Consider the following 27140-nt stretch of genomic DNA (forward strand, 5'->3'; position numbering starts at 1 on the left):
ACGCCAGAAATTTTAGCTAAATTTGACTCAGGGAAAAAAAAGCTTCATATGCAACAGAAGGCTGAGTGCCTAATGGAAAAGATGAGCTGTACTAATGCTGACTGAATACTACACATTCCAAGGGACTCTATCTTAACATGTAAAAAAAAAAACAAATTCATAGTTTGCTCCTAGGCACTCAACTCTGCAGCCACAGTAAGAGAGGTGTACCTTAACATTTGAGAAAAAATAAAGGCATGCAGATAACTATGTTAAATATTTGTCTAAACTACAGCAGAATTGAGGTTCTACAGGCATCCTCAATTAAGGGAAGTCCAAACCCTTGTGGCCTACAGTACAACCACAGCACAACTGCAACAAAGAAAACTGTATTTATTGAATTGCTTCAAGAAGTGGAGGAATGCACTGGGAAACAAATTTCATGGTATCTCTTTGAACTCTCTCTGTCTATGTTACCCCCAACATGTTATAGGATCTGGAGGACCACCTCTGCTGTGCTCTTCTGGGTCTTCAAAACACTGAGGAGAGAGTAGCTCTGGCTTCGTTCACAGAACAAGTATACAGGTGATTCAGTTGCATACAAGCTCAGACAGCATGGTTTAGTCACATGCATTTAATGATTTGCACGAAGTCCCCTTTATATAATTCAACAGCATATTTTTTTAAGGGTCACTCCCTTCCACAAGCCAAGTTCCATTTCCCCTCAACTCTTGAAGTGCATCTGGAGTAACGTCAAACATTTTCACAGACATTTTAGACCTGAGACCTATGAATAACATCACAGCTTGTTTTACAGGGTACAGAAGTATTTTTCCGCTCTGCTTGTTTTTAAAAGCGTCCAAATACAATTTCTGCAGGAAGATCCATAAAGCAAGTGCCCAACTCATAAAACGCAGCCCCCCAACTTTGGCTGAAGACCAAGCATGGCACATTTCAGCCATGAAAGAAAATCATAGAAAGCTGAAAACAACAGGTTATAACTGAAGAACTTTGCATAACCCCCAAAAAAACGTGTGCATGACAAGTCAACAGCCAAGACCACTACCTCCTCCCACAGTCAACAGGAGCCAAGGGAGCCCTTCCAAGTCTTGGACTACCCTCATCGCCCCCCCAAGAGCCCCGCTAAATTCTTTGTAGTCAGCATGCCAAGAGTGATCGCGCTATGCCAGGACAAGGCATCCCAGAGCTTTACATGGGAACAGGAAAAGTATTTTCTCTTTTTTCCTCTCTGAATTTCATTGATGCTCGCTTCCCTATCCCTGACACCATAACCTCACCATTTACTAAATTCCCTGTAAATGCGATGTGGTGAATGAGTGAGAGAAGTTCACTTCTGTAAAGATTTTCATGCGTTTTGAAACTACAGAAAGTTTATCTATGTGATGCTAAATAAGGTTAAAATACATAGCCAGCTTCACTTTATCAGTATTTTAATTATCTTCAGCATGTCAAAAGATTTTCACTTTTCATCACTCATTTCTTCCAGCAAATCTTCCCTCACGTAAATTAAACGCAAGTAAAATGTACCTATAGCCTACTTGCTTCCAAGCTAGTTTTTGTCAAATGCAAGGATCAAAATCCCTTCTGAAACTGGCTCATGGCAACTCTCATGTTCACCTCAAAAGAGGTGACTTCAATTTCTTGTTCAAAACCCAGCAAAGTGCTCTCCGTGCCTAGTGCACAGCCCCGCGCTGAAAGCAACAACTTGGCAGCATGTACATGTCTAACACCCTCACGAGCTGGATTTGACAAGCTGGTGGAAATGTACCATCCTATCTGCCAGGCACTTTTATGCTGGTGCCAAGACTCAGAATGGTTATTTTTGATGGAGCGTTTCGGGGCAGGAGACCTAGGTGAATAAAGCTGCCCCATATTTCCTGGCCTTTTCTGGAGCCCTTTTTTCAAAGGAACCTTTATCAGAAGTAACACCACAGTCACACTAACAGCTGAAGTGAATTTGTCTAAAAATAAACCAAAAGAAAACACATAGGTGCTCAGCACTCTGATACCTAAGTACAGAGGCTCAAGAGTCATTGTCTCCTCCTCCCTGCGTTGCAATTAACTTGCAAGGGCTTTTATCATTCACCTTTGAGTTGAACCAGCAAAATCCTCACATGTAGGCATTATTTAGAGAAATATATACATATATATATAAATAAATAAATATATGATTAAAGTTAAGCCATATATATGGCTTAACTGACATTCAGTGCAAAGTCTAGCACTGCAACCTACAATTCATACACAAATGTAAAGCAATCATCCAGAAGATGCACTTTGGCTTAATCCAGTAATGATATGTCAATGAAGCACGTGAGGCAAGAGACATGCCTATGACTTAAGACTTCCAGCAAGCACCCTACGGTGTTTTCACACTAACAAAATAAATGAGATTTCTCTTCAGCCCAGACAAAGCACTGATTCACACAAGGGACTAAATATAGCATTCAATTAAAAGTACACCACTGCTTTTTCTGCTACTGATACATAAAGACAGACATCTTACCAGAGAAAAAACATCCACGAACAGATGCTTTAAAAATAAAACACAAAGGCATTCACCATCAAAAAAGATTGAATAATATTTTGAGCAAATTTCACACTCATAGTTGTTCACCAAAATGAGCTTGATCATCTTGTATTACAGCACCATTCTGAAGTACCAACATAATGAACAGATAATCAAAGAACCAAAAAAAGCATCCCTATTGCTACTTTATTGCTTTTTACAAATGCTCAGCTAAAACACTGAAAGCTCCAGCAGACCTCTTGCTTTTTGCCCACCTGAGGTCAGTACTACCAGTAGCAAGCAGCAGCATGACAAACTGTATTATTTCATCATTATTTCCCCACGCTCATTTTCATCTGCAAAGAATGCCACCATCACTACTGTAGGATATTTAAAATATCTCCTGACAATATTCACAGCAGCCTGTGCAGTCACAACTGACTAACATCTGGGAATAAAGGCAACCAACTCGCAACTTGATTTGGAAACTAAAGAATGAACTTCACCAAGATTGGTAGTCCATAAATAACAACAAGGGAAGATTACTTGTACAGAATTATTTGGGCAAGTCGATGAGCTGGGATCCAGCAAAATGCATTTCTATGTAGTTAAGGGCAGATATCTGGGAGCAAGAACTCAAGTCACATTAATAAAATAGATGTTTGCATCTTGGGAATTGGAAACTTGGGAAAGGATTCAAAGGCCATCACAGAGGACTGTGGTCACAGCTCAGTACTATGGGCAAAGGGGCAAAACTGCTGTTGTTGTGTGGTAAGAGAGATCCACTTATTTTCTCAGTGCTGGTCCTTTGACTTAAAAAAAAAAAAAAAAAAAACATATTTAAAAGTCTGGAAGATTAATGAAGAACTGCAAAAATAATCTCTGAACAAAAAAATCAAGACCAACCCATTTTTCTACAACGAAAAGGACAAACTTTCAGCTTGGCTAATTTCTGCACTCTAACAGCATTAAAGAGCAGGAGTTTCTAGCCTGGCTGACACAGGTTACAACATCCAGTGGCTGAACCCAAAAATGCACAAACCAAGCTTGAAATAAGTACAAATTTGTAGAAGTAATAAGTACTTGCCATTTTTATGGATCACATAGGAGATAGGTAAATCCCTACCATTCAGTCTTCAAACTGTGATTTGATAGGTTCTTAAAAGCTACGTGCTAGCTCATCCCCAGCTGTTAAAAGTAGATGCAAAAATTACTAGCTGAAATTATACAGCCTCTGCTGTGTAGGTCAGAGTATACTACACTAATCTGATTTTCAGCCTTAAAATCTATGAATCCACATCAGAGATAAAATTGTAAGAAGGTAGTTTTACTGCTTTTCTTTATGACATAGCAAATAAGCACATTTCTAGTGCACACACTCAAAAAAAAAAAAAAAAGTATTCAGCCTATCTGCCCCTCAGCACCTGTCAGTGTGCCGGATAACTCACAGAGACATTTAAACATGGGAACTCCCTTGCGAGGGCAGGAGAGTAGCTCTGGCCACTCGGTTCCGTCTGAGTGCTGCGGGTGGCAAGCGAGACTGGCAGAGCACAGCAGCAGTAAGAGGGTAACACGAGGAGCTGCGATGCAGAGGCAAAAGTCAGAGCCCACACGTGCTCTTCATGCAAACCAGCAGCCCCAGGACACTGCTGGGGACTGACAACGTGCTCAGAGCTGCCTGAGAGCACAACCCAGTGATCCTGCCCAAAGATGCTGTACCACCTCCCTGGGCTCAGGAGCCACCAGTCTCCAGAGGCTGGAAGGTGACACCAGGAAGGGATTGCTAAATATTTATGCTGTTCTTACACCCTCCATAGGTCTTTGCACTGACCACTGCTGGATAAGAAATTTGGAGCTAGGCAGACCTTTGACCCAGCAGCTGATGTTGATTGATGAGTGATGTTGACTTAAAGAATAAAGAAAAAAGACAAATTGCAATGCTGTGACCTGGTGTAGGTAGCTATCCAAACAAATTCACAGGAGTCCTGCAAGTGCCAGAGGAAAAAGGGGCAAGGCTGTAAATGCAGAAAGATCTGTTGTCTGCTCTCAACACGGGGTTTGCTTTTACAGCATCCTTCCTATCTTTATGTCTGCAACATTCAGTTGCAAGCAGGCAGCATTCAGATATTTTAAGGAAAGGCACGGAATCCAGTTATACCTAAGAATATATATGATGAGCAAGGACAGCAACAATAAAGCTGCACAATAACTGTGGTTAATATTTCAGCCTGCCCCTTAATGATGCAACCCCAATGCCCCAGGTACAGGGGCTTTCCTAAACAATTTTTCACCTGTTCTTTTCACTGATGGAATTTGTCAAAGCTAGTCAAAGCAGAATTGCAGAAGATTAGTATTTACCTGTGTTGCAATACCTAGATCTGATCGTATCAATTACACATAATCACCACATGCAGTGTTTGGGGACGGGCACGCAAATGAAAACGAGGAAGCAGAAACAGATCCAAGGGAGCGATGGAGAAGCGTCAGGCCCATCTTTCTGGATGGGACCCTGCGGCCAGCCCCGCAAAGGGGCTGTTCTGCAGAGCACCATGGCAAGCCTGTCCCAGGGGGTGGCCCAGGCCAGCTGTCCTTGGAGCTGATCTGTCACTGCGCCATCAGCCAGGCAAAGGGGGCAGAGCTGAATTGGGGCATCAACGTCCTGATACGCTGGGTCTGGCTCCCAGGAGCACAGAAGAGCAATAGCAGGCACAGAGACAGGGCACCAGGGGAGCTGAGAGCAACAGCAAAAGCTCCAGTGCTCTTCCACCCAAAGCCTCCCGACAGCACTTCACAGTGCAGCGCAAAATAAATCCCTGGCAAAACAAAGCTCACCTGGAATCACGTGCCTAGGAAGGGCATTCAGTACTCTTCCATTTCTCAGCCGTCACAAACAACACCACCTCATCTTCCCTTTTTTTTTTTTTTTTTTAATGTGTCTCCTCAACCCAATTATCTTCCAAGAAACATGGTTAATGGAAAGAATCTGTATGACACACACACCTATCTGATAGAAAGGGACTATCCCTTCCAAGGGCAGGGCAGCTTTGAGATGCTTTAGATTTAGAGCCCTTGCTCACAGGAGGTGATGAGAGGCCAGGGACCTGTCTTCACAGACATCAGTTCACCGCTGCAAGCTGCTGCCATCCTCCCAAACAAAAAGCCAGGCTTGCTCCATCTTTAGAAATCAGAAGGTACAAATTGTTTGTTTACCACGTCTCACTTCACACCTAGTTGGCCTAAGTGCTGCCTTAGTTCTTTCCTTCTCCAAGGTCACTTTTGAAGTGGTTTTCTTCCTTAAGCCCTTTGAAATTCAGTGCAAGACACACCGAGATAGATTTTAGTTGGAAAGACTTTGGATGGGACGCTTGGTCTCTTCCTTGGGCTAATGGAAGCCTTGCCCAGTACATCAAATACAAAGCCTAATTTTAAGAAAACAAACCAACAACAGAACACATCGCTGATGATTTCTGATGACAGTATTGATTTTTCTAGTTTCTCTGCATTTTGAGAGGGGATTTTGTTGTTGTTGCTGCTTTATTTATTTTATGAGAGTAAATGACATATTTCCAAAGGCTTGAAAAGAGCATCTTTTAGCTGACAATTGAACTAAACATTAAATGAGATCTGCAAAGCCATTTTTTCCATGCACAATCAAAAGCTGACAGACAGGGAAGCACAGAGTGCATAAAAAAAACACACACAAGCAAGCTGAGGGAGAAAGTGTAAAACAGTCATCCTGAATCAGCTCTGAGCTGCTCTAATGGAATTAGGGTCACCCTGACAGAAACACAGTCAGATCACAGAGAAAATTTAATAATTTCTTACTGCAGTCTGTAAAAGCAGGAGAGGATTTGAAAGTGCTTTCTGCCAAATTAGCACTTCTGTATCGACCGCTCAGGCACACGTGCCCCTTCCTGCCCACCTTCTCCTCCGGGCATCTCTCTGGAGAGGTCTCAAGACCACCAGTCCCGTCCTGCTCGCGGGGAGGAACCCAGAGAGCACCTCTTCCCTGACACTGTGCCATGTGTTTAACCTTCGGGTGCCCCCTCGACTCCTCAGCGCCCACACTGTTCACAGCTCCCGTGAACTCAATTCCAGGAGAGGTGTTGTAGCGCACACCCGGCGCTAATTCCGCTCGCAATACATATTCAATCTGTTTTATCTCAGGCGTTGACGTCTTGCTATCTGCCAGCTGCCTAATTGTCAGGGAGCTCCAGCAGCAAGGCTGAAATGTGTTGTGACAACAACAACGACAAAGCACAGGCTGGGAAGGTAGGGAAGCCCAGGTTCTGCCTGGAAGCACCCGAGCAGCACGGCACGCTGCTCTCAGAGGCGGCTGCCTGCCCTCAACCCTCACCAGCCCTACAAAAGGGATGTTGCAGATCGACCCCAGGAATGCAGACACAGAGATAACCCTGCTCCCATTATCGGATTACTCTTAATAGGAGAAATGTAGGAGTGCTTTGCAGATCGGGAGCCCAGCCATCCTTCTGCTGCTTCCTAGCAATGGGGAAGAGGCAGAATCACAGCGAAATCCCAAGAGCAACCATATTACATCAGGGATCTACCCAGACAAGTGAGCTGTCTTTGACTGGGGCCAACGAGATGCTATGGGGACAACAGAAATGAAGAGGGTGCATATGGGGGTGCTTCTTTCTTAACCTCTCTTTCCAGCTTTTGCAGTAAGCTCCAGTGTGCAGGATTTTACCACAATTTCCCCTCACCCTTCATTTCTCCCCAGTGCCATGTTCACTACCATATTTTGCCCACCTCCATCACTGATGGCAGGACATGAAACACACAGGGCTCGGGGATGGTTTTTCTTTCCTCCCCTTACAGAGATGCAAAGCAGGTGCTTCACACACTGCCAGACACAGAGAGTCGGTGGCAAGAGTCAGTGGGGCAAGAGAAGCTATTAATTGCCAAAATACACAGAGCAAGACTTGCCATCCAGGAAACCCTCAGTTAACCTGCAGTGACTGCAGCGGTTAAAAGGTCACTGTCCTCCGGATTTGCCTTGCAGATTAGGTAAAAGTAATTCAGAGCCGGCCTGCACTAGAGAAAAAAGCAGACTCACTGATATGTTTGCTTCTCGAGACAGAAGTGTTGCACATCTGAGACACCAATATTTGGATCTGGGCCTGTGAAACAGAGCCAATTTTCTTCAATTTAAGCACATTGAAAGTATTCCACAAAATTGGCAAACCATTCTGCTGCAGATTATCCTTAGGCCAAGAACCGTCCTAGGACACCTCAAACTCCACCAGCTTGTGCATAGCAGACGGAATGATGCTTTTGTTCTTTGCAGGGGCCAGGATAAAGATTATGAACCTTGGAGAATTTTTTCACACTCCAGAACATTAAACACATAATTTTCTGTGCCAGACTCCAAAATGGGCTACAATGTGTAGACATAAAATAATCTGAATAAATGTCTTCCAGCAGCATCAGCAGCCAGGGGAGAAAGCTGAAGGAGGAGACAGCTGCTGCCCCCAGTTTAATTAGGCATCTCAGACTTCCACAGATTACACAGTAATCTGCTGCCTGTGCAAATCGCTCCTGGTGGTGGCAAAAATAGTGAATTTGCATCTCTCTTTACATCAATCTTCAATCTCCTCTCCACCTTCTCTAGATTTACTCCTTCTCTTTTAGTCAAGGACATTGAAGAACCCCAGTCCACTGCTTTTTTCACATTCAGCCATGCTCCTACTGGCATGGAGACCTTCTTCAACTTTCATGAAATCACATCTTAATTATAAGCCTGGTGACAAAGAAAAGCCAGAGGGAGAAGCAGATGGTTGGTGGCAGCTCAGGAGGCTCATCATGGTCACCTCCCGGCTCCAACTGAAGCATCCCATGGGCCCTGGATGCTTTCAAAGGCACTGAGTATTCACAGCTGCCACAGAGCCTGCAATGAATGTGTGAACATTTGGCACTCCGAAAAAAAAAAATGAATCCTCCCAAACCATTATATGTTAATGCACAGAAGCACTCAACAACGTGCATGCATGGGCAGAATTAACCAAAGCACCACAGCAGCTCATGATGACCAGTCCATCAGGATGGGCAAATCCTATTGAGGTATTTTCAGTTGTCCACCATTAGCCAGGTTCCTCCTCTTGTCTGTCCACAGCAGCCTTTTATACACAGCTTTCTCCTTGCTCTGGACAGGGCAAATCCAAGCCTGAGAGAGCAGCTCTGTTAAGACTCTCAGAGTACCAGGCACTGGCACAGCAACTTAAAGCATCACCACAAGAGACATTTGACTCTAATTCTACCAAAATACAGGTGTAGGAGAGCTACACCAGAAGCTAAAAATCTGTGTCCTTTCCCAGCACCTCTCAGTGACCCACCGACTCTTAGGAGAGATGTCTCAGTAACACACCAATTAAGAGAGCTGGTAAAAGAACAAAATAAAGTAATGGGGATTACTGCAACACTGATACTTCTCTCTTCCTTCACCTCCCAGTTTTCTTTACTCATCTGTACATATTAGAAATCAAATTATCATGTTTTTAACTTGCAGCTACTACAAAAGCTCATCCAGCACTTGAATAAATGTTGTCAGCCTTTTAGTTCTACTTGTGCCCTTTCACACACAATCTATCTGCATTGCACATATTGGAAAATAAGAGACTAGGAGGGTTGTTCCTTAGTCCTTAGTGTTTCCAGTACAGTTCCTTAGCGTTCCTTAGTGTTTCCAGTACACACCCAGTAGACTCCGTATTTGTTGAAAAAATTTGCAATGCATTCAGGCTGTTCAATAATGAGTGTTACTTACTGTCAGCTCCCGCTAAAGGCAGCATCAAGCAGCACAGGATGACTGCTGGCACTGTGAGTACTGAGACGCAGAAGTTAGGCACCATATTCCAAAGTAGAGCAAGTCCTCTTCAGTCTGAGGCAAGCGGTCAGTACATCCAGTGTTACAGACACAGACTTTCTCCTGCAAAACAAGAGAGGAAGAAAAGCTAAGTGATCAAATACGATGCACAGATTAACTGCTGATATTCCAAACTAAATTGTAAGGTCACAGTAAATACACAAATAGAGCTATTAAGTGAAATTTAACTATCTTTCCTGCTTAAGCAGCATAGCAAGACAATAGTACCCCACAGTCCATAAGTTGTTTAAGGGTCACGAGCCATAAAAGCATCACCAGCTTCAAATTTGTCTTCAGGTCCAGGCTCTATTATGGCCTATTAAAAATCCTTCAGTTGTTCTTAGCCATGTTTGTACACACATTTTGGAAGTTGCATGTTACAAGAAACAGCATCTTAAGCTCATTCATCTGCCCAAGAGAGAACTGCTTGACTACATACGTAGGGTGGTTTGCAGCCAACTACGTTAAACATAACTGAGCCCATTCAGCTAGGCTAGTGTACCAGAGCATCCTTTTGTAGAAGCAGCTTTATCTGCATCTCAGATGGGTCCAAACAGGAGAAACAGGAGCTGAACTGAGTCATCCCTCAGTTCACAGGGCTACTGGGGATGCCAGGAGTAAGCAATTGAGAAATATGCCTTTGAAGAGGTTTACCCAAAGCAAAGAGCTAAGCTTTGTCCTCCCCAGAAGAGAGAGGACTGACTTGAAAAGGACTGAATACCCCTTCTCCAAAACAAAGCCAGTAAGTCTTTGCAATTGGCTCAACTTGTACATCTGCCTGGATATAGAAACACAGGACATTCCATGAAACCCAACCAGAAAGACAAGTATTTAAGAAGAATGCAATTTCTGGGTAGCTGTGTCCTTTATCTTTTCATGAGAATGTACTCTATTTACCTCGAGGATAAGAATCCAAGGTTTGCCAGTTAAGACAGATTTTAAAGGAGCCAGCAAGCCCCATTCACTCAGTGACAATGTTTAACAGGAACAGTGGCTCACTCAGTGTTGTTATCTCAACGCAAGCTCAAGAGTCATTCAAAAGTCAGTGAGTTTCTCCTTTGCTAAGCTGCAAATATTATCAGAAGTTACCAATAGAGCACTAATAGTGACAAATCTCACACTGAAATATATTTCACCTTGAAATGTATTTCAAGCAAATGTCCATGTGTGCACAAACTGTACAAAACATGACCCGCCACTCTCTTAGCATTGGCTGAGATTTTAGAAATATATTTAAGATTACTTTAACAAATATATTTGTATATTTTCCTTGTTTTTTGTTTTTGGAAGAGGATGAATTTTTTTTTCCCTGAGAACTGCAGAACTTTTGATGGAGGCAAGTATCACACATTATGAACATGTTTACTTCTGACAGAAGCATAGCATTCAAAGAAAGCCAGCAATGACAGTTAGCAGGGAAATCCACACGAAATCTCAAGAGAATCTACCTAGGCAAATATTTACATTGCACCATACTAACAAACAGCAGATCATGATTCTTCTCCATTCTGTTACTGTATTTGCACAGTAAATCTTTTCACACATTATAATATCACACAATACAAAGAAATCTTATTTATGCAATGTCTTCTACAGCCAAGACATCTGAAAATACTTCACAAAATAACCTAGTTCTAACCTAGATGCAGGGAGAATACTGATCATCTTATCCTGCTTTTATTATCTCAATGAAGAAAATAAATCCAAGGGAGCTCAGCAGCAAGACTCCGAATACCGAAGAAGAGGCTCTTCGGATCAGCCACACTGGGTTCTCTGTTCGTCTCCAGCCTCCATATTCTCCTTTGTCCCTTGCCAAAGAATTACTAAAAGCACCATTAATACGTCTTAGGCTGCAGAGAGAGATAGCTGTGTCTCTGTAACTGCATCAGCTCTATTTCCGACAGGAAATTCGATTCAGTCCCCAAGCAGTTTGCCCAGTGTCAGCCAGCTCTCCAGATATGGCACACGGGGGAATGGGGAGAAGTGCCTGGACTAAGAGTGAAGATTATCTCTCTAAATTCTCTATGTACGGTGCTAATTTGTACAGTTTGGAGAAGCAAACCCGCCGAAGCACTCTTTGAGCAGCATTACATCTGGGAATACCCAATAGCAGCCAGAATCTTCAGAGGTTACTCTTCTTGGGGAAAAAAAACACTGAGGGTTGAAATTACTGTGTCAAAACTCAGGATGTGTGCCACCCTCTCAAGTTAGGGCAGAGAACGAGTTTTACAGGTGGTGCTGGAAACATCTTAGGTATGTATCAGACCAGATTGGGGATGAATAGCTTTCAGAGAGCTTCTCCTCTTTCATTCACTTCCATTAACAACAAAAGTGCCTGATCTAATGGTGTATCTCAAGTGCAGATTGCTCAGAAGTCCTGTGAATGGCACCTCCACAGCCCTCATTCAGGAGCGACTCTTGGGAACACAAAAACCTCAGCTGAAGAATAGGTCTCTTGATTTCTGTCAGCTTTCAGCAAACAACATCAAGTTCACTCCCATCTCCAGCTTGACAGATTTATAACTTTCCTCTCAAGCCCATGAGATACATACAACGTGCATCATGCAAAGCTGATCAATTGGCAGTTACTTTACCAGATGCTTTATAGACTTGATCTTTTTGCAACTGTTTAGTGCTCTACGATAATTTACCATCTGGTAGGAAAGCCAGATTTCCCTACGCAAGACTGCTGTCTGTCCCTCCAAAGCGAATCCAGCACCTTTGGCCCTTAGCGGGAACAATCTTCTCCATTTCCTCTTTCCACAGCTGCTCTGTCTATGGAAAAGTTGTCTACATATAATATTTAAAGCCCTTTAAATTGGAGTGTTTTAAAATTTTATAAATCTGAGTAGCTGTCATTCTCTTTTGAAATTGAAAATATGAAAAAAAGTCTCTCCAAGTGGTTCAGCTCCCTCTCTTTCAGCAGCGAGGTGCTCCCCCCCAGCAGGATGTCCCCACGCTCAAAGTAAGGTGATGGGGCGCTAGCTGAAGCCCAATTAACCCTGAGAAGGCCAGCGGTGCTCTGACAGCTCTGAACAGCCACCTCGAACAAAGCTGTAGGCTTCCCTCCCCTGGGGCAGAAAGACAGCGTGAGAAGGAAAATAGCTATGAACCAAGTGATGTTGGTAGGTTTTGGTAATCAGCTAAACATGATACAGAATCAGTATTGCTTCAGCAGAATAAAGTCCATCAGCAAACAATCAGCTGATGCTCTTAAGACTGTTTCTTTTGCCCTGACAACCTCACGCCCTTCAAGCTGCTCTCCTCTGCATCTGGAATTATCTCCCGTGCACCAGGTGACCTCAGGTCTCTTCCTTTGAAGGCCTCCTTTAATCTCACTGCTTTGACTTGCATCCCACAACTAATATTGCTTCCGAGCCCAGACACCGGAGAAAAAGATCTTTCAGAAAATAGATGTACATTCTCACTGCTACTTCTGCATCTGGTCCTGGCAATATTGTAAACCCTAGACCATGCAACCCAAAAGGAGGCTGCAGCTAAGCATTCCAGATGGTTTTGTAAAAACATCTGAGTTTAGCAAGCTAAACTCCGTCCTCTGCTCCCAACTCAATGTTAGCACTACCAAGCGCTAGTTTGGCAGAAAACTAGGAAGCTGGAAAGCGGAACAACAGCAACAAAAAAAAGCAAATCTGATTTAAATATAGCTGATTTTGCCGTGGGGCAGGTGGATGGAAAAGAGGAGGTCCTGAGAACATTTTTGAAACTACATGGTTTGATTCTTTCAGACAAGCAGAAAAAGCTGGACTCATTTAAAACAGAGCCAAGAATACCAACAGCTCATATGGTACTAGGAAATTCTGGCAATGAACATGTCCCATAGGAGACTGCAAAGAGATTAGAAAAAGCAGTCAACTTTAAAGAGTCAAGAGGAGTTTCAAACCAGCACTGAATAGCTCGTGTCCTCTATGAACTCTTCTGGAAAATAAACTGAACTGAAGCAAGCAGCACGTGGGTCACTAGCCATGAATGGCATGGCGAAGAAAAGCATCCCCAAAGCAAGTGAGCCTGCTCCAAAAGAGGGGGAAAAAAAATATTGCATTAAAATGGCTTTTCATTTTAAGCTACTTTGCAACCCTAAGTATCTAACGAGTCAGCCCAAAAAACGTTCCCTGCAGGAATCCCTGCACATGCAGGGGAACGCCAGGTTCCATTTCATGTCTGCCTACCGACACCGCATTTGCTGGGGACATGTAAGAGTCTCCAGAAACCCACAGGACAGAAGGTAAGCCCAGTGCATAAGCAACGACCTTGTCTGACCTGGAGACAGCGAAACATCTTTTCATGAAGGAGCATGAATCAATTGCATTTGCTTTTCAAGTTGGGAGCTTCTTAAGTGTTCTCAGCTTGAGCCCAAGGATGAAAAGTCAGAAGATACCGGCTGGATGCCAGCCAGGTGCTAGTGAAGAAAGGGCTCAAACTGTATCAGCTTCTCCCAACTACACCACACATACGAAATAAAAACAAAACCCAGTTGTCTTTCTGGACACCTAGCTGCAACTCTGTGTTTTACACAAATACCCTGAAGGGCACTCAGTGCTTCAGAGGGACCCAGCCACCACTATTGCGAGGTGTCACCCAAACGAGGCTAATCAGGACCTGACCGAGCAAGGAGGGGCCACGTGCCACACAGGGCAATGAGGCAGCTATTTATTCCATTAAAAATGAGCACAATAATTGGCTACAGCTCAGCTGCTTCATTCTGTATCTAACGTCTCAGCTGTGCTCTGAATGAGGAGGAGGAAAGCCATGAGACACCGTATAATTCAAGATCATATTGCACACATTAGAAGTTGTAGAAGCGCAGTTACACATGAGTTAATGACTTCTGAATGTTTCACTTCACTACATTAGTATTCCTCTAGCATAGATTTCTTTGTGCTTTTCTGCAAGAAATATAATATAAAGAGACTTGGGGAGTACAGCAATATGGCCAAAAACGACAAAATGAGTCTCATTTCACTCCAAACTCCCACATGCAGGGAAAGTATTAGAGAAATACAGTGGGGAGATATATGGAAGATGGCAACACTAACACGGGTTTGGGGAAGAACTTCATATGAACTTGAAATACAGCAAAATGGCCAAAAGTTAAAGCACGAGCGAAGGTACCGCACCTCCAGGACCCAGGTGAGAGCAGGCCTGGAGCATCAGGCTGCAGGCTCTCAAACCATCTGGAGAGAAGGGATGAGCAAAGCAATTCAAGGACTGGGGAGGATAAAAATCTCTGTCAAGTCACAAGCGCTAGACAGACTGGCTAAGCAAGATGGGGATTTGATAACCATCTGTAAGTACATGAAGGATACAAACACCAAGAAAGGAGTGGAGGAGTATAATTAGCCACGGGCATATAACTGTGAGTAATGGAATGAGACAGAGCAAAAGAAAGTGTATGTTGAATAGTCTCAGTAAACTCTCCAAAGAAAAAAAAAAGCAGAAGAGAATAAACCCCAGCAGGAAAATCTTTCATCATTTGTTTCGATGGAAATTAAAAACGGGGTGGAAAAAACACAAACCAAAACAAACAAAAAACCACACACACACACACAAAATACCCCTCAACACAGGAAAAAATATCCTAAGCACTGACAGATCAGTGGGGGGGAATACACCCAACAGCAATAAACAATTCAGTAATACTTTGAAAAGATTCTCCTTCCTTATCTTGGCAAAGTATTAAAGAAAGTGTGAAGACTTCAGCAATGAGCTGGCCCAGCTACAGACCTCTGTGATGCTGAGCACACAAACACAAACCTGACCCCCGGAGAGGAGCGGAGGGAAGGAGGACACCAGGCTTCACGCACAGCTTGGACGCTCCTGGCCACCTCATTAGCCACATTTTCTTCTGAAGTTATTAATTTCTGAAGGTGCCGCTGCCTGCAGACAATCCTAGATAAAAAGGTTGTGTTGTTTTTTCCCACTGAAACAAGGATTATGAAGGGCGCTGTTAAAGAACTAGAGTGATAAGTCAAAACGTCCGCTTAAAAGACAGATCAGCCTTGAGTCTCGGGAGCCCAGCCATCACTCACGCTGAGCACTAAATACAGATCGCTGTAGATCACCCTACCCAAGTGCAGAGGTTCCTAATGCCTGCTGTAAAGTCTCCTTAAAAGCAGGTAACTGCTGCACGCATATCACCCTTTCAGCAGAGCCCTGACTGTGTTCATGGAACAGACCCAACTGCACCACCGGAGGCACAGACCAAAGATCCATAGCAGTGGAAAATCCTGCAGAAATGGTAAACAAATTCAGCTATTCCTTAGCAAAGTCCACTAAGGTGGAGGAATGTACTCCCCTATCAGCCACTCCCCCAAAGCAAGAATTCCTGCACTTGCTCTACAAAAGACTACCCAGAGGATGAAATACGCTTCGTACAAACGACCACATAATTACAGGCTTATGTTCAGCACAATGGAAAACAGCGCAGTGATTAAAATCACAAGGTACCAAGTCCTCTCCTCTAAACCCCAGTTCCCTGGCATCCAGTTTCACACACCCAGGACGTACAAACAAGGTTTTAAACTAAAGAGAAGAGAGCTGGGAACCACTGCCCTTCTGGGCTTGAGGCTTACAGGACACTATAGTTGATTTCTATTTCCTGTACAGCTGTGGCACCGCTATATTCCTGCAATGCTGAGCCCACCAGCTCCACATCTCTCAGACTGCCAGGAACAAAGCTGATCGGACAGAAGGTCCCGGGAGCACCAACTCTGCTCTACCCAAAACAGCAAGAATGCAAGCGATGGCTCAGATGAGGGATAAGCTGTCCTACAAGCATTTGCATGGTGCCTGCTACCTCCAGACCAAACTAAACCCTAAATCAATCATAATTCAAACAGAATCGGTTTCTATGTAACAATGCTTTTCCTCTATCCACATGTCAACTCAGCCTCTTTTGAGGCCTCAGTGTAGAAATTTTCAGGGCCCGCCTGGATTGTGAACAAGCCGTAGCCCATTCTCTCTTTGCTTCTCAGGAATTTACATTTCAAGCAGCTACCAGAACAGTTCTCGTTTGCAGAATCCATGAAAGTCAGACCTTAGGAGCACATGAGCTTTCATGTATTTTATTTCCTCAATTTTTGCTTCAACCACAGAAGAAGGTATATAAAGAACTTTTATCTGAAAGAGTGGCTCTTTTTAATGAAAAATCCCTTACATTTGCTGTAAATTCAGTTATGTTTTATATAATGTAGCATGCTACCTGGGTATGCTCAGTTAATACTTCCAGATTAATAGCTTATTCCAAAGCTGCTTTTGCCAAGACCTCAATTTCTGAAATTTGCTTATCTTTTATATTTAGAAAGACTGGGCATGGTACTAGTACTAAGTCCTCCATTACATTTTTAGCAGTTAAAAATTGATGCACAGAACTCCCTTTTTAGCAGTACCTTTTCTTCCTTAATTGCTGTCTTTAACCTCCCATCATCCGGTAAGCCCAATTTTCACACAAGACAATGGACACTGATTTGCCTAAATAATTTATCTTCTATGTATAGATGTTGTAGTTCTTCAAAGCGCACCTTGGATCTTTCAGTTTTCCTTTTATGCTCGTTATGCTTTATACTCTCTACTACTAATATGTGGGGGTTGGATTTCCAAATTTTGAAGTGTTCCAGCTCAAACAGCTCCTCAAACCTGCCATCAAGCTAGTGTGAATTATTCCCCGCCTTGCTAATTTAACTGCTTCTTCCAGCTTGCTTTCTAATGCTCCATTATTGCTTTTAAACCACATCAAGGAAACATTGCACTGTTTTCTCCACTTCTTCTCTGCTCTTACCTTCTCCCATTTTAATTTCAGGGATGCTTTGAGTAACTTGTTCGCTTTCTTTAAAGTTCTTCTTTCTGAAGTTCAACGTCACTCATTATTTTGCTCCTCTGCTTGGCCCCTCTAAGCCCACTGAGTACTCATACACTACGTGCACTGGTCATGGTTGCTCATGAAGATGTACACAAGGATCCCCCACACAACTAACCTCGCGGACTTGGATTAACAGCAGCTTGACAAAGCCTCGGGTGGTTAGATAATGCTGAGTGAATACCTGTGTCCAGGGCTATTTCAAGCCAGGCTGTGGGAAGTGTGTGTGTGATGGCTCTGAAACCTCCACCCCTCAGCCACTGCCATGCGTGGTGATGCAGAAAGGCCCTCCTGCTCTGATCCTGCTAACAGAGACAATAATCCTTCTCCACAGGTCCACCAAGCTCCCGCAAAGCAGCCTCGCTAGCCGTGGCTAGCACCAGCACTGCTGCATGACACCAGCCCCACGTCCAGCCAGCCCCACACCCCACCTGCAAGCACAGCCTGGTCCAGCAGCTCCTAGGACAGAGCAGGAGACAGCAGTGGGCTGCCACAGGGCAGGTGTGTGTCTTCCCACCACCATCATTCAGCAGACAACCTATGCCCTACTGGAGGCTTTATATCCCCAATTAAACTTTCTGTAATTCTCATCTTGTGAAACTATGAAACATTTTCAACGCTAGGTTTTGGAGTTATTCTCTCCTAAAGGGTTTTGAAGTTAATTATATCTTAGTTGCTATTACTGTCTCCACCACAGATACTGCTTGAACCCCATTATTGTGTGCATTACTGAGGGCTAAAATAAGAATAGCTGCTGCCTTGGTGTGCTCTAGAGCTAGTCTTTCCAAGAAACTGCTTCTCTAACCTTTGCCCAAACGTTATATGTGCTCCGTTTATATGCAGGTAGTTAACATAGCCCAGTAGGGTAAATGGGCTTATTAGATTTATTAAACTGAATTCTCTCTGTGCAGAACGCCCCCAGCATCCTGCAGTCCTCTGGCTCTGGAGGCATTTGTGTGTTACCATGGAAGACAGCACCCAGAAATTCCCTTTGCAACTAATAATCAGCAACTATGAAAGCACAAGTTTCATGCAGTTGTGTTCTGTATGAAAAATGAAAGCTGTTTCTGTAACCTATAAAGAAACAGAGATGCAATCAAGCTTATTACAATAAGATGCTAAATTTATGATTATTCTCCCCCCGCCACCCAGGCCCCCTTGCTTTGCTCTGGAAAAGGAAAACACCCTCTGAGGTAGCATATACTACGTTGCGCCCAAGCCATGCTTAAGGGATGTAAATAAAAATCAAGTCCTAGGTGTAATATAATGTTTAAGATGAAGAAACCGAAGGTCTGTAAATTAAGAAATCCTGAATTAATGGTGAGAAGTGGGTCTTAACTCTGACTCGGTCCAAAAGTACAATTTCTCTCCTTCAGCAGCAGTTTTAGAGCTAGAAATTAGAATTCAGATTTCTTGCATCCTATTCTGCACAGTAAGGCACACAAAATATCTCCCCATCAGGTTTTGCATCACTCAGATTTGCTACTGTGTGTTCTAAAGAGCATGATGGAAGCAAATCAATTAATACATTTTACAAGTCATCTTTCTTTGGCCGATCATGGCAACAGGCTTTTGAGTTCCTTAACGGCTACAGGGACCTAAACAACAGCTGCATCAACTCTGCAGCAATTCCATGCTTTTACACTTCGACCTTAACTTAGGTATCCAAAAGAAAAAAAAACCAAAAACACCAACAAAAACACCAACCCTGTGGTTTTGTTGTGCTTTTTTTTTTTGTTTTGGGGTTTTGGTGGAGGTTGTTTGGTGATTTTTATTATTTTTTTTTTTTTTAAGAAATCTAATCTTGAAAGTTCATCTTCCCCAAGTTTTGAGAGCATTTCCCCTGTATCCCAATTAGATCTTGCAAATCTTCTTTATATTCTTTCACCACCAGGGGAGTGGTCCCATGCAAACAGTCTGAATTGAGATAAACCTGAATTCTAATAAAAAAAAACAACCTGAAAAAAAAAGACGTACCTCCAAAAGCCTGCCCTTTTGTAATGGAGACTTCTGCCAACAGCAGATGGAAAGACCTTTGCAAAGGTAAGACAACCCATATGCCGCCTGCAGGAACTTCACGGCTTTACTTTTGAAATTCTCCACTCCTCCCTTCCAGGCCCCTGCCTGTACACGACCTTCAGAAAGAAGTTATACGTAATGTACAGCTTCTTGGAAAGCCATTCAGTAAAACCTAAGGAAAGAAAATTACTGCTACTTGTTTTCTCAATCCATTCATACAATAGCATGCTGAAGTGCGTACTTGGAGCCCCTGAAATCTGATTCAATGTACGTCTTAAAGTACTTATGAGGAAAGCTATTTTAATTTTGTTAGTTGCCAGAACATAAAATCCCAAAGGCAAAAACAGAACAGATCTTAAAGGGGAACGATGTTACCTAGCTTGATGAAAAACAAAGGAAAGGTTAAGCAGGACCTGGTTAAGCAGGACTCCAAGGAAAGGAAGCAGCTCCTGCACACGGCTGATGGGGCTGACGGCACGAGAGGCAGCACCTTGCTCATCACATCCAAACACACCGAATTAACAGCGGCGCAGAGCAGCTCCTCAGCTGCCAGCAAGCAGGGCTCTGAGGCCCTTAGCGACGTTCGAGGAGCGTGCTCCAAGTTTTCGGCATTTACTTTGGGATTGGCGATGTCACCAGATGTCCAGGCCTTTTCTTACCTGCAGACTAATGCATCAGAGTGGTTTGATGATGTTCCCTCTGAAGGTTCATCTGCTCGGAGACCACGGCTCCACGCACACTGCCCAGTCCATTAGTTACACTGGACCTGAGCCAGGCACGACCATAGGGGCGGTTTTACCGAATTAGCTGGAGCACGTAACACAGCTCCTGCGCCAGGTCTGTGTTTTAGTCTGGCTACTGGAAGGCAGGACAAAGACATCTCGAAATGTTTCAAATCAACCTGAATTGCCAGCCTGCGCTCGCACAGCACTATGCACTGCATTAACTAAGGTAGTTACGATCCAGGAATAACATCATCCAAAACAGAATAGATTTTCTGAGGCCCAAGGCATCAGCTGCCCACCAGCTTAAGAGCTTTCCTCAGTGCAAGGCACCCTGCACATAGAAGAGCCGATAATCAGACCCACATGGTATCAGCTGCATCTTGCTCCCAAAGACCCCCTTCCTTCTGTCCCAGCCCGGTCAGCAGAGCCCTGGCATCCCCCCCTTATGGAGAAAAGCTGCTCCTGGTGCTGGAGCTCACTGCTTTCCTTGTCAACCTTTGGCCAGAGCACGGATTCTGCGCCACAAAAACCTTCCCCATGAATATGATGCAAGGAACACCGTATGAGAGATCTTTGCTTTTATCCTTGTAGCTTTTAATAATTACGCACAAACGCAAAGAGCTTGCAATCAGTGTACTTTGAATTAAATTTTAACCGATTTATGAAATATTTAAAACCACATTTTTTTTTTAATAACATTTTAATTGTAATATTACAGAACTCATCTGGTAACACCTTATTGTAATTCTAAATGAGCAGCAATTAACAAGCTATTTTATGGTGCCTAAGTCCAAAATAAACAAGGTCAGGACAGTCCTGCAAAAGGAGCTGCTCCTGTGCACCCTACCGGGTGGTCAGCGTACCTTTGGGATGCACTCTTTCCCCTCTCTGCATCAGAGCATCACACTTGAGAAACCACAGAGAATATCAAGTACAGATCCTGCAGTACTGCAAGCCCCTTGTCCAGACACAGACAGCTCTGCTCCTGTCACACCATCACTGGAAGTGACATCTGCCAACACCACACCGCTGCAGGGGAAGGGAGGAGCAGACCCTGTGGGAGCTGCCCCCATCCACCAGGAAGCAAAGACCCCAAAACGGGCTGGGTTGAGGACAGAGCAGTGAAGGAGTCCCTCCTCCATGCAGAAGCCAGCGCACCTATTGTCTGAAAAAATAAGTTTGTCTTGGCATGGGGAGTGTTTCAAATTTCCCCAACACTTACAAGCAGGAGGAAGGCTGGGCTGCAGAGTGCCACAATCTCAGGTCACAAATCCCAGGACATTTCCCACTGACTTGGACGCTGTCCCAGAAATTTCTTGGAAGAATCCTGCTTCCTCACTCCTTAACTACCAAATTAAGTCCTTCTGCCTGGTAAGCATCCACTGACAGTTTTAAAGTAGCTATAGCAGAAACCTACCATGCCAACAGCATTTTAGGGGTCAGCTGGCAAAGGTCCAATGCCCAGAGGCTTTGCTTTAGAATGCATTACCCACTGGTGACAGGTCAGGCTCAAATTTTATTTTCATATTTTATTATTTTAGAAGTAAAGTTCTTTGAGTTGAAAAGTGAGGAAAAAATAAATATAGATAATATGCAGCATACAAAGTAATTTTCTCAGAAGCCTTCTGAAAGGGGCTTTGTGACAGACTCCTGCATATCTTCTGATTTTCCCTGTCTTTCAGTGTAAATGACTCTCCAAAATCCAAAGAAACACAATGAAGGACACAGGCCATTCCCACTGCAGGAGGCAGCAGCAGCAGAACTTGCCTGATGCAGCTGGTATCCTCTCTGCCTGCAGGAGCAGCGCAGGGATATCTTACACTAACATTAAATACACAGAAACATTTGGAAAAGTATCAATGATCAGGTTTTTAAATGGAAGAATGAAGTACCCAGGGCACTGTCAGGGCTAAATCAGCCATCCAACTCTGGGAGATGCTGGCAATAGAAAACGTGTTTTATGCATGCAGGTGGTTTATGAGAGACAATTTGTTTACAGCCCTTTTAAAAAGAGCACATGAAGGAATTTGACTAGCAGTTCCTCAGGAAGCACCGCTGTTTCTAACAACACTTACTCTCGCCCTCTGAGCCTGAAGGCAGGGTTCCTGACGGACTAACCTCTGCGCCACGCCGAGGGCACAGCGAAGGGCTGCTCGAGGCACCGCAGCTCCCGTTGCGCTCCTGCCCGCCTGCAGAAGCCTCACACCAGATGCAAAATAAGGTTTAAAAACACATTGATGGTGTTTGTCAAAAACCAGCAAGGCTCAGACAGCCAGCTGTACTCAACTGGTCACCTCTGGGAAGTGAGATCCTTCCTGAGCAAACGCAACAGGAGAACACTGCAAGGGCCGAAACGGACTCAGCACAACACAACAGACATCCCTCTCACACCTCTCTGCCAGTGATCACTGAAATCCATGCCACCTGATCGCAGGGCAAGGCTGCGGGATGTGCTGCAGTTCCTTTTGCTCACCAGAAGCTGACCAAGGCTCGCCGCACGCTGCTCTCGTGCCCTTCCCCTGCAGTGCCACACACAGCCCCGCGGTGCTAAGCCTTGCCTTGGCCATACATGCAGAGCAGCTGCAAACTCAAACCCTTCCTCCACCAAACAGCTGGAGGAGGCAGTGTCTCAGGCGGCCAGCAAGCACGGCTGTCTGCACCTACGAGTGCCAGGTGGGCAACCTCCTGGAGAGCACTAGCTGCTGAGCAGCACCGGGGCTACCAGAGGAGCTGGCAGGACTCGCTTGCTTCTCTTCTGTGTGCAGAAAAATCATCAATCCCGCCTGCAGCAAGGATGCATAGGGAAGGACAACCAAAGGTACTGGCACAGCAGACTCACGGGCAGTGACTGCCGTGAAGGCCAAACCAGCCACTAACAGACAGCTGCATGAACCTGCAGAAGTCGATTCTTTCTTTTTGAAGAAGCCAACTGCCCTGGGAAATCCCACCATCGCTGAACCCTTTTCCGTCTGCTGTAAGGAGAGTTTCTAGCAAGTTACTGGCGACAGAAAACTGTGGCTGCTTGGCCCTTTATTTTTGAAATCATTCTACTTGGATTTATTCCCCTACACGCAAGCCAAACTTACTTCAGCCAAACGAGAATCCTATAAGCCCCTCTTTCCTCACAGGAGAGTGGGAACAAGTAGAACAGCGAGTGCCTTCTTGCTTTACTGAATTCATTACATTAAACCAAAAGCAATGTCATCTTAACTTGAAAGGACTTTTAAAAGAGCTTGAAGCAATTCTGCTGCTGCAGCATTTTTGTATTTTGGATTAACTACAAGCCTTCTTAACCCCTCCGAGTTTGTAAACGCGCATACCCATATCCTCCTAAGCTTTCAGAGCAGGAAATCTCTAAAGTATTAGCAAGCTGAGAGTTAAGTCACACAACATGTATAACTAGTGTAATTTGAGCTCCCCTACACGTTGACGAAGTCCAAGTTTTAGGTATTTTTGTCCACAAGAAAGGGCCTGCAGAATATGGTGAATTACCTCAGACATTCCACATGTCTCATGTGCAATTTCCTCCATTAGCATCCCAGGCTCGTGGGGACGATGAAAAGGTCAAAATCCTTCTAAGGGAGAGAGTGCCGAAATAGTATTAAATGTTACCTTTAAAACATTTCCAGTTAGTATTAACATGGAAAGGGGGAGTTTGTAAATTCCTGATTACCATCACAGACCTTTTAAGCTGTTTTTCCTGCCACCTGAGTATATCAGAAGCTAGAAAAAAACCTTAGTAGCAACTTTCTTGAAATGAAATATTTAAAAAACCCTGCCGCCAATAACTGCTTTTGTTTGATGTAGTATGTCATTTTCCTGGACAGCTGAAAGCCTTAGGCAGATATGCAGAGAACAACAGCAAACCATCTCATCACTCTTTTGTTTATTAAACCCTGAGTTTATTCAAGTGGCTTTGAATCCTGAGCTATACAAAGTCTTCTGAGCCACTCCACGCTCAGCAATCGATAATGGGGGGCAGAGAGAATCAAAAACGTCCCGTAACTTTATTAACTTGCAGAGAAAGCGTCAGAAAGCGAACCCTTTCATCTCAACTCGCGCAGGCTAAGAACAGTGAGAGCGACGGTGACCAGAAGCAGGCCCACGCCAGCGTGGTGCGACTGCTATCAGGCACTTGGAGTGCATGATACAGTCCCTGCAAAAAGCGTTCTGGACACAAGGCTCTTCTAGTGCATTTGCTTCTATAAATACCACCTCCTGCAGAACTGGGAATACCGAGGTTTTATGTGGTTGACATCAGAGTGTGGACAAGCTCACACGCTGCTGGTGAAGTTATTGATGTCTCCGTGCCCGTTAGCTGCTTTATTTCAGAAAATTCCCTCTCTGAAGTGGTGTCACAGCCAGAGAGGTCTCCCAGAGGCCAGCAGACTTGCTCACAGATGCAGTGGAGTCCCTTCCTTCATCCATTCAACAGCCGAGAGGAAGCAGGGAGCGCACGACCGACCACTACACAGTATTTCACTGCTAAACGGCCGCTGACCGCCGGGCAGGCCTGCTCTTTGCTCACTGCATTCAGCCAAAAGGCCCCCAAGCATTTTATAGCAGGGATGACTGGGATTTTTTTTTTTTTTTTTTACAGCATTACTTCTCAGCTCCCCTCCTCCTCCTCCTGCCCCCAACCTCTTCACACCACTGCAGAGCGCTTTCGTGGTGCTGTGCTCCAGCCATCACCAACACAGCACCATGGATCAGGCTCTCTCTGGCTGCTTGTGCAAAGCACCGTTCACAAAACTACCAAAGACCCAATTTAAAGTGAAGTTTTAGGCCTTCTTCCAACTCTGCTGTATTTTCAGAGGATGCAAGTATGTCGGGACAGGCTCTACACATGCTATAGATTAATGGATGCCGAGCAGTGCCAAAGTTGTCTCAGATAAATAATACCGAGAGGAGATGGATGGCGTAACAAAGGAAGATGCAAACAGTCTCTGCTCAACGTTACTTCAAAAAGGGTTATCTATGCTCTGGCCCATTCACACAAAAAAGGAAAAAAGCCATTGTTATACATAAAACTATCAAAAGTGCCTCACAGGCCCACCCTATCACTGCTCATTTTCCTACCAAATTCAATGAAAACATGCACTTGTTATTCAGATTAAACAGCTGCAGCATCAAAGGGTCTTGCTGCAGTGTTTGGGACAGTCCCAGACCTTGTTACGGCACCAGACCTTGTTAGAGCATGCCCTGCCCTTGCTGTAATCCAGGCAATGAGCACCCTCAATAAAGCTGACACAGACGGTTTGACTGGCAGGAAGGCTAGCCCCGGAGGTGCCATCCGTCACTGCCTATGGCTGCATTTCTCCCCCCTTTGCTATCTTTTCTCACACACTTCCCAGTGTTCAAGTGTGTTTCAAGACAGCTGAAAGGATGTCACCTGTAATCTCAATTCAGCACAACGCTAGGTAGCCGAGATGGTTTAGCAAGAAGGTGCCTAACTTTGAGGTTTATTGCACCTCTGCAAGACTAATCCGCTCCTGTTCCAGCAGCGCCGACAGCAGTGTCCAGCCCCAGCCCAAAATCAGGTAGCAGAAACACGCAGTCACAACAGGCACGCGCTTTTCGTGCTGCACAGTGGAGGAGCCGTGTTAGCAAGGCAGCACGCACCACAGCCGGCTGCATCACCTAACGGATCCATTAGTGTTTGGTCAATGACAAGAAAAGTACAGCCTTTCCTCCCCTTAAGTAAGACACTAATCTATTACAACTCTACAAGCCAGGGTAATTAATCAAAAGTCTATCATACCATATAAAATGAAAATGGCTCCAAGATGTGCCTGTACACACCGATTAATTATTAAGGGAGCATTAGCTGAAGCTTTTCACCTGCCATTTAGAAGGGGATAAAATGCAGGCACAGCGCAGCCAGTGCCCCCCTCGCCCCGCTTCGGGCCACAGCCAGCGGGTGGGAGCCAGCAGGCAGCCCCTCCAGCCAGCCCGCGCTGCAACGCCTGCACATGTTTGCCTGACATTTCCACTTCTGTTTCAAAATAAAGTCCTCAAGCAGCACGGCGAGGGCTTCCTGAGCAGTAGAGTGAGCATTCCTCGAAACCACCAACCGTGTTGTTTTCAGCTGTGTGCGCACGGCTGTAATCAATGGGAGCACTTAGCAGCAATGAGTACGTACCGCGAGAAACAAACCCCGGTCCTTTGTGCCACGGCTGTATCTTCTTCCAGACCAAGCAACGAATCGAGACCGCCGGCTGCGCTGCGAGGAGAAGCACCGAGAGGGCTGGAGCTTAATTAAACCGGGGGAAATACGCCCCGGCTCAGGAGCAGACAGAAATCACCTCTGTAGCGCGCAAGCCAAGAGCAGACGACAACACGGCAGCTTCAGACTCTCTCGTATTTCTCCCGCTTATGACCTGAGCTTTATTCTAATTGCACAAATTGAAGAATGATTAGCAGTTGTGTGGACATTAAATGCCCTGTTGATGTAACCAAAACAGATTTGCTTTATTTGCAATGATTACTTAAGGCCATAGCTGTGAAACTAGAATGAATCAAAATGAAAACACACATTAGAAACACAAAACATCACCTCAGAAAGGAGGGGGGTGGCAATATAGCCTCGATAATAATTTAAAAGCCACACACTTTAACATCAGGCTTTCCAGAAATAGAGAGGCAGGCACCTTTTTCATGAAACACCATAAACCTGCAGGTGTGCTTCTCATCCTTTACAGTCTCCAAAATGAACTTTTACGAGTACAAACACTAACGAAATTCATCTTGACTATTTTTCCCCCAACCAGGCCTTCATATAGCAATCTATATCCAGTTTTATGATAGATTTATATTATCTTTTTTGCTGAAAAGGGTTACGAACAATTTTTGGGATTAGCAGAAACACAGGGTCAGGACAGAGAGCAGCTTCCATCAAGCCAGGGAAGCGCAGCGCCAATACCTGCAGCTGCCCGTGCTGTGACAGCCTCCGCAGGCAGCACCTTCTCTGATGAACAACCAAATGGGCGTCAGCACTGCTGGTGGCGTTTGGGAGGTAAAAACCAAGCTACAACTTTAAACATTTTTCTCTCATCTTCCATCTTTCACAGATGCTCCTCTTCGCAGCTTATCTCCCAGCTGCACAGTGAGAAACGAGGACCCCAGACTGGCTGC

At 44.5% G+C, this 27140-nt stretch overlaps 1 protein-coding gene across 1 annotated transcript in view; it reads right to left on the reverse strand.

Annotated features, from left to right (window-relative positions):
* The window catches only part of PTPRF (protein tyrosine phosphatase receptor type F), a gene marked incomplete at its 5' end in the record, with an annotated part of 233115 nt that extends 223740 nt beyond the window's left edge, over positions 1-9375 (reverse strand). Inside the window, one exon of the mRNA XM_084290689.1 lies at positions 9291-9375. Within this exon, the coding sequence (XP_084146815.1) occupies positions 9291-9375 (85 nt within the window). The remainder of the gene's footprint in view (positions 1-9290) is intronic.
* Positions 9376-27140: the final 17765 nt, after the last annotated feature.

Source organism: Netta rufina, assembly GCF_964035555.1.
Source record: "Netta rufina genome assembly, chromosome: 8".
NCBI classification, from domain to species: Eukaryota; Metazoa; Chordata; class Aves; order Anseriformes; family Anatidae; genus Netta; species Netta rufina.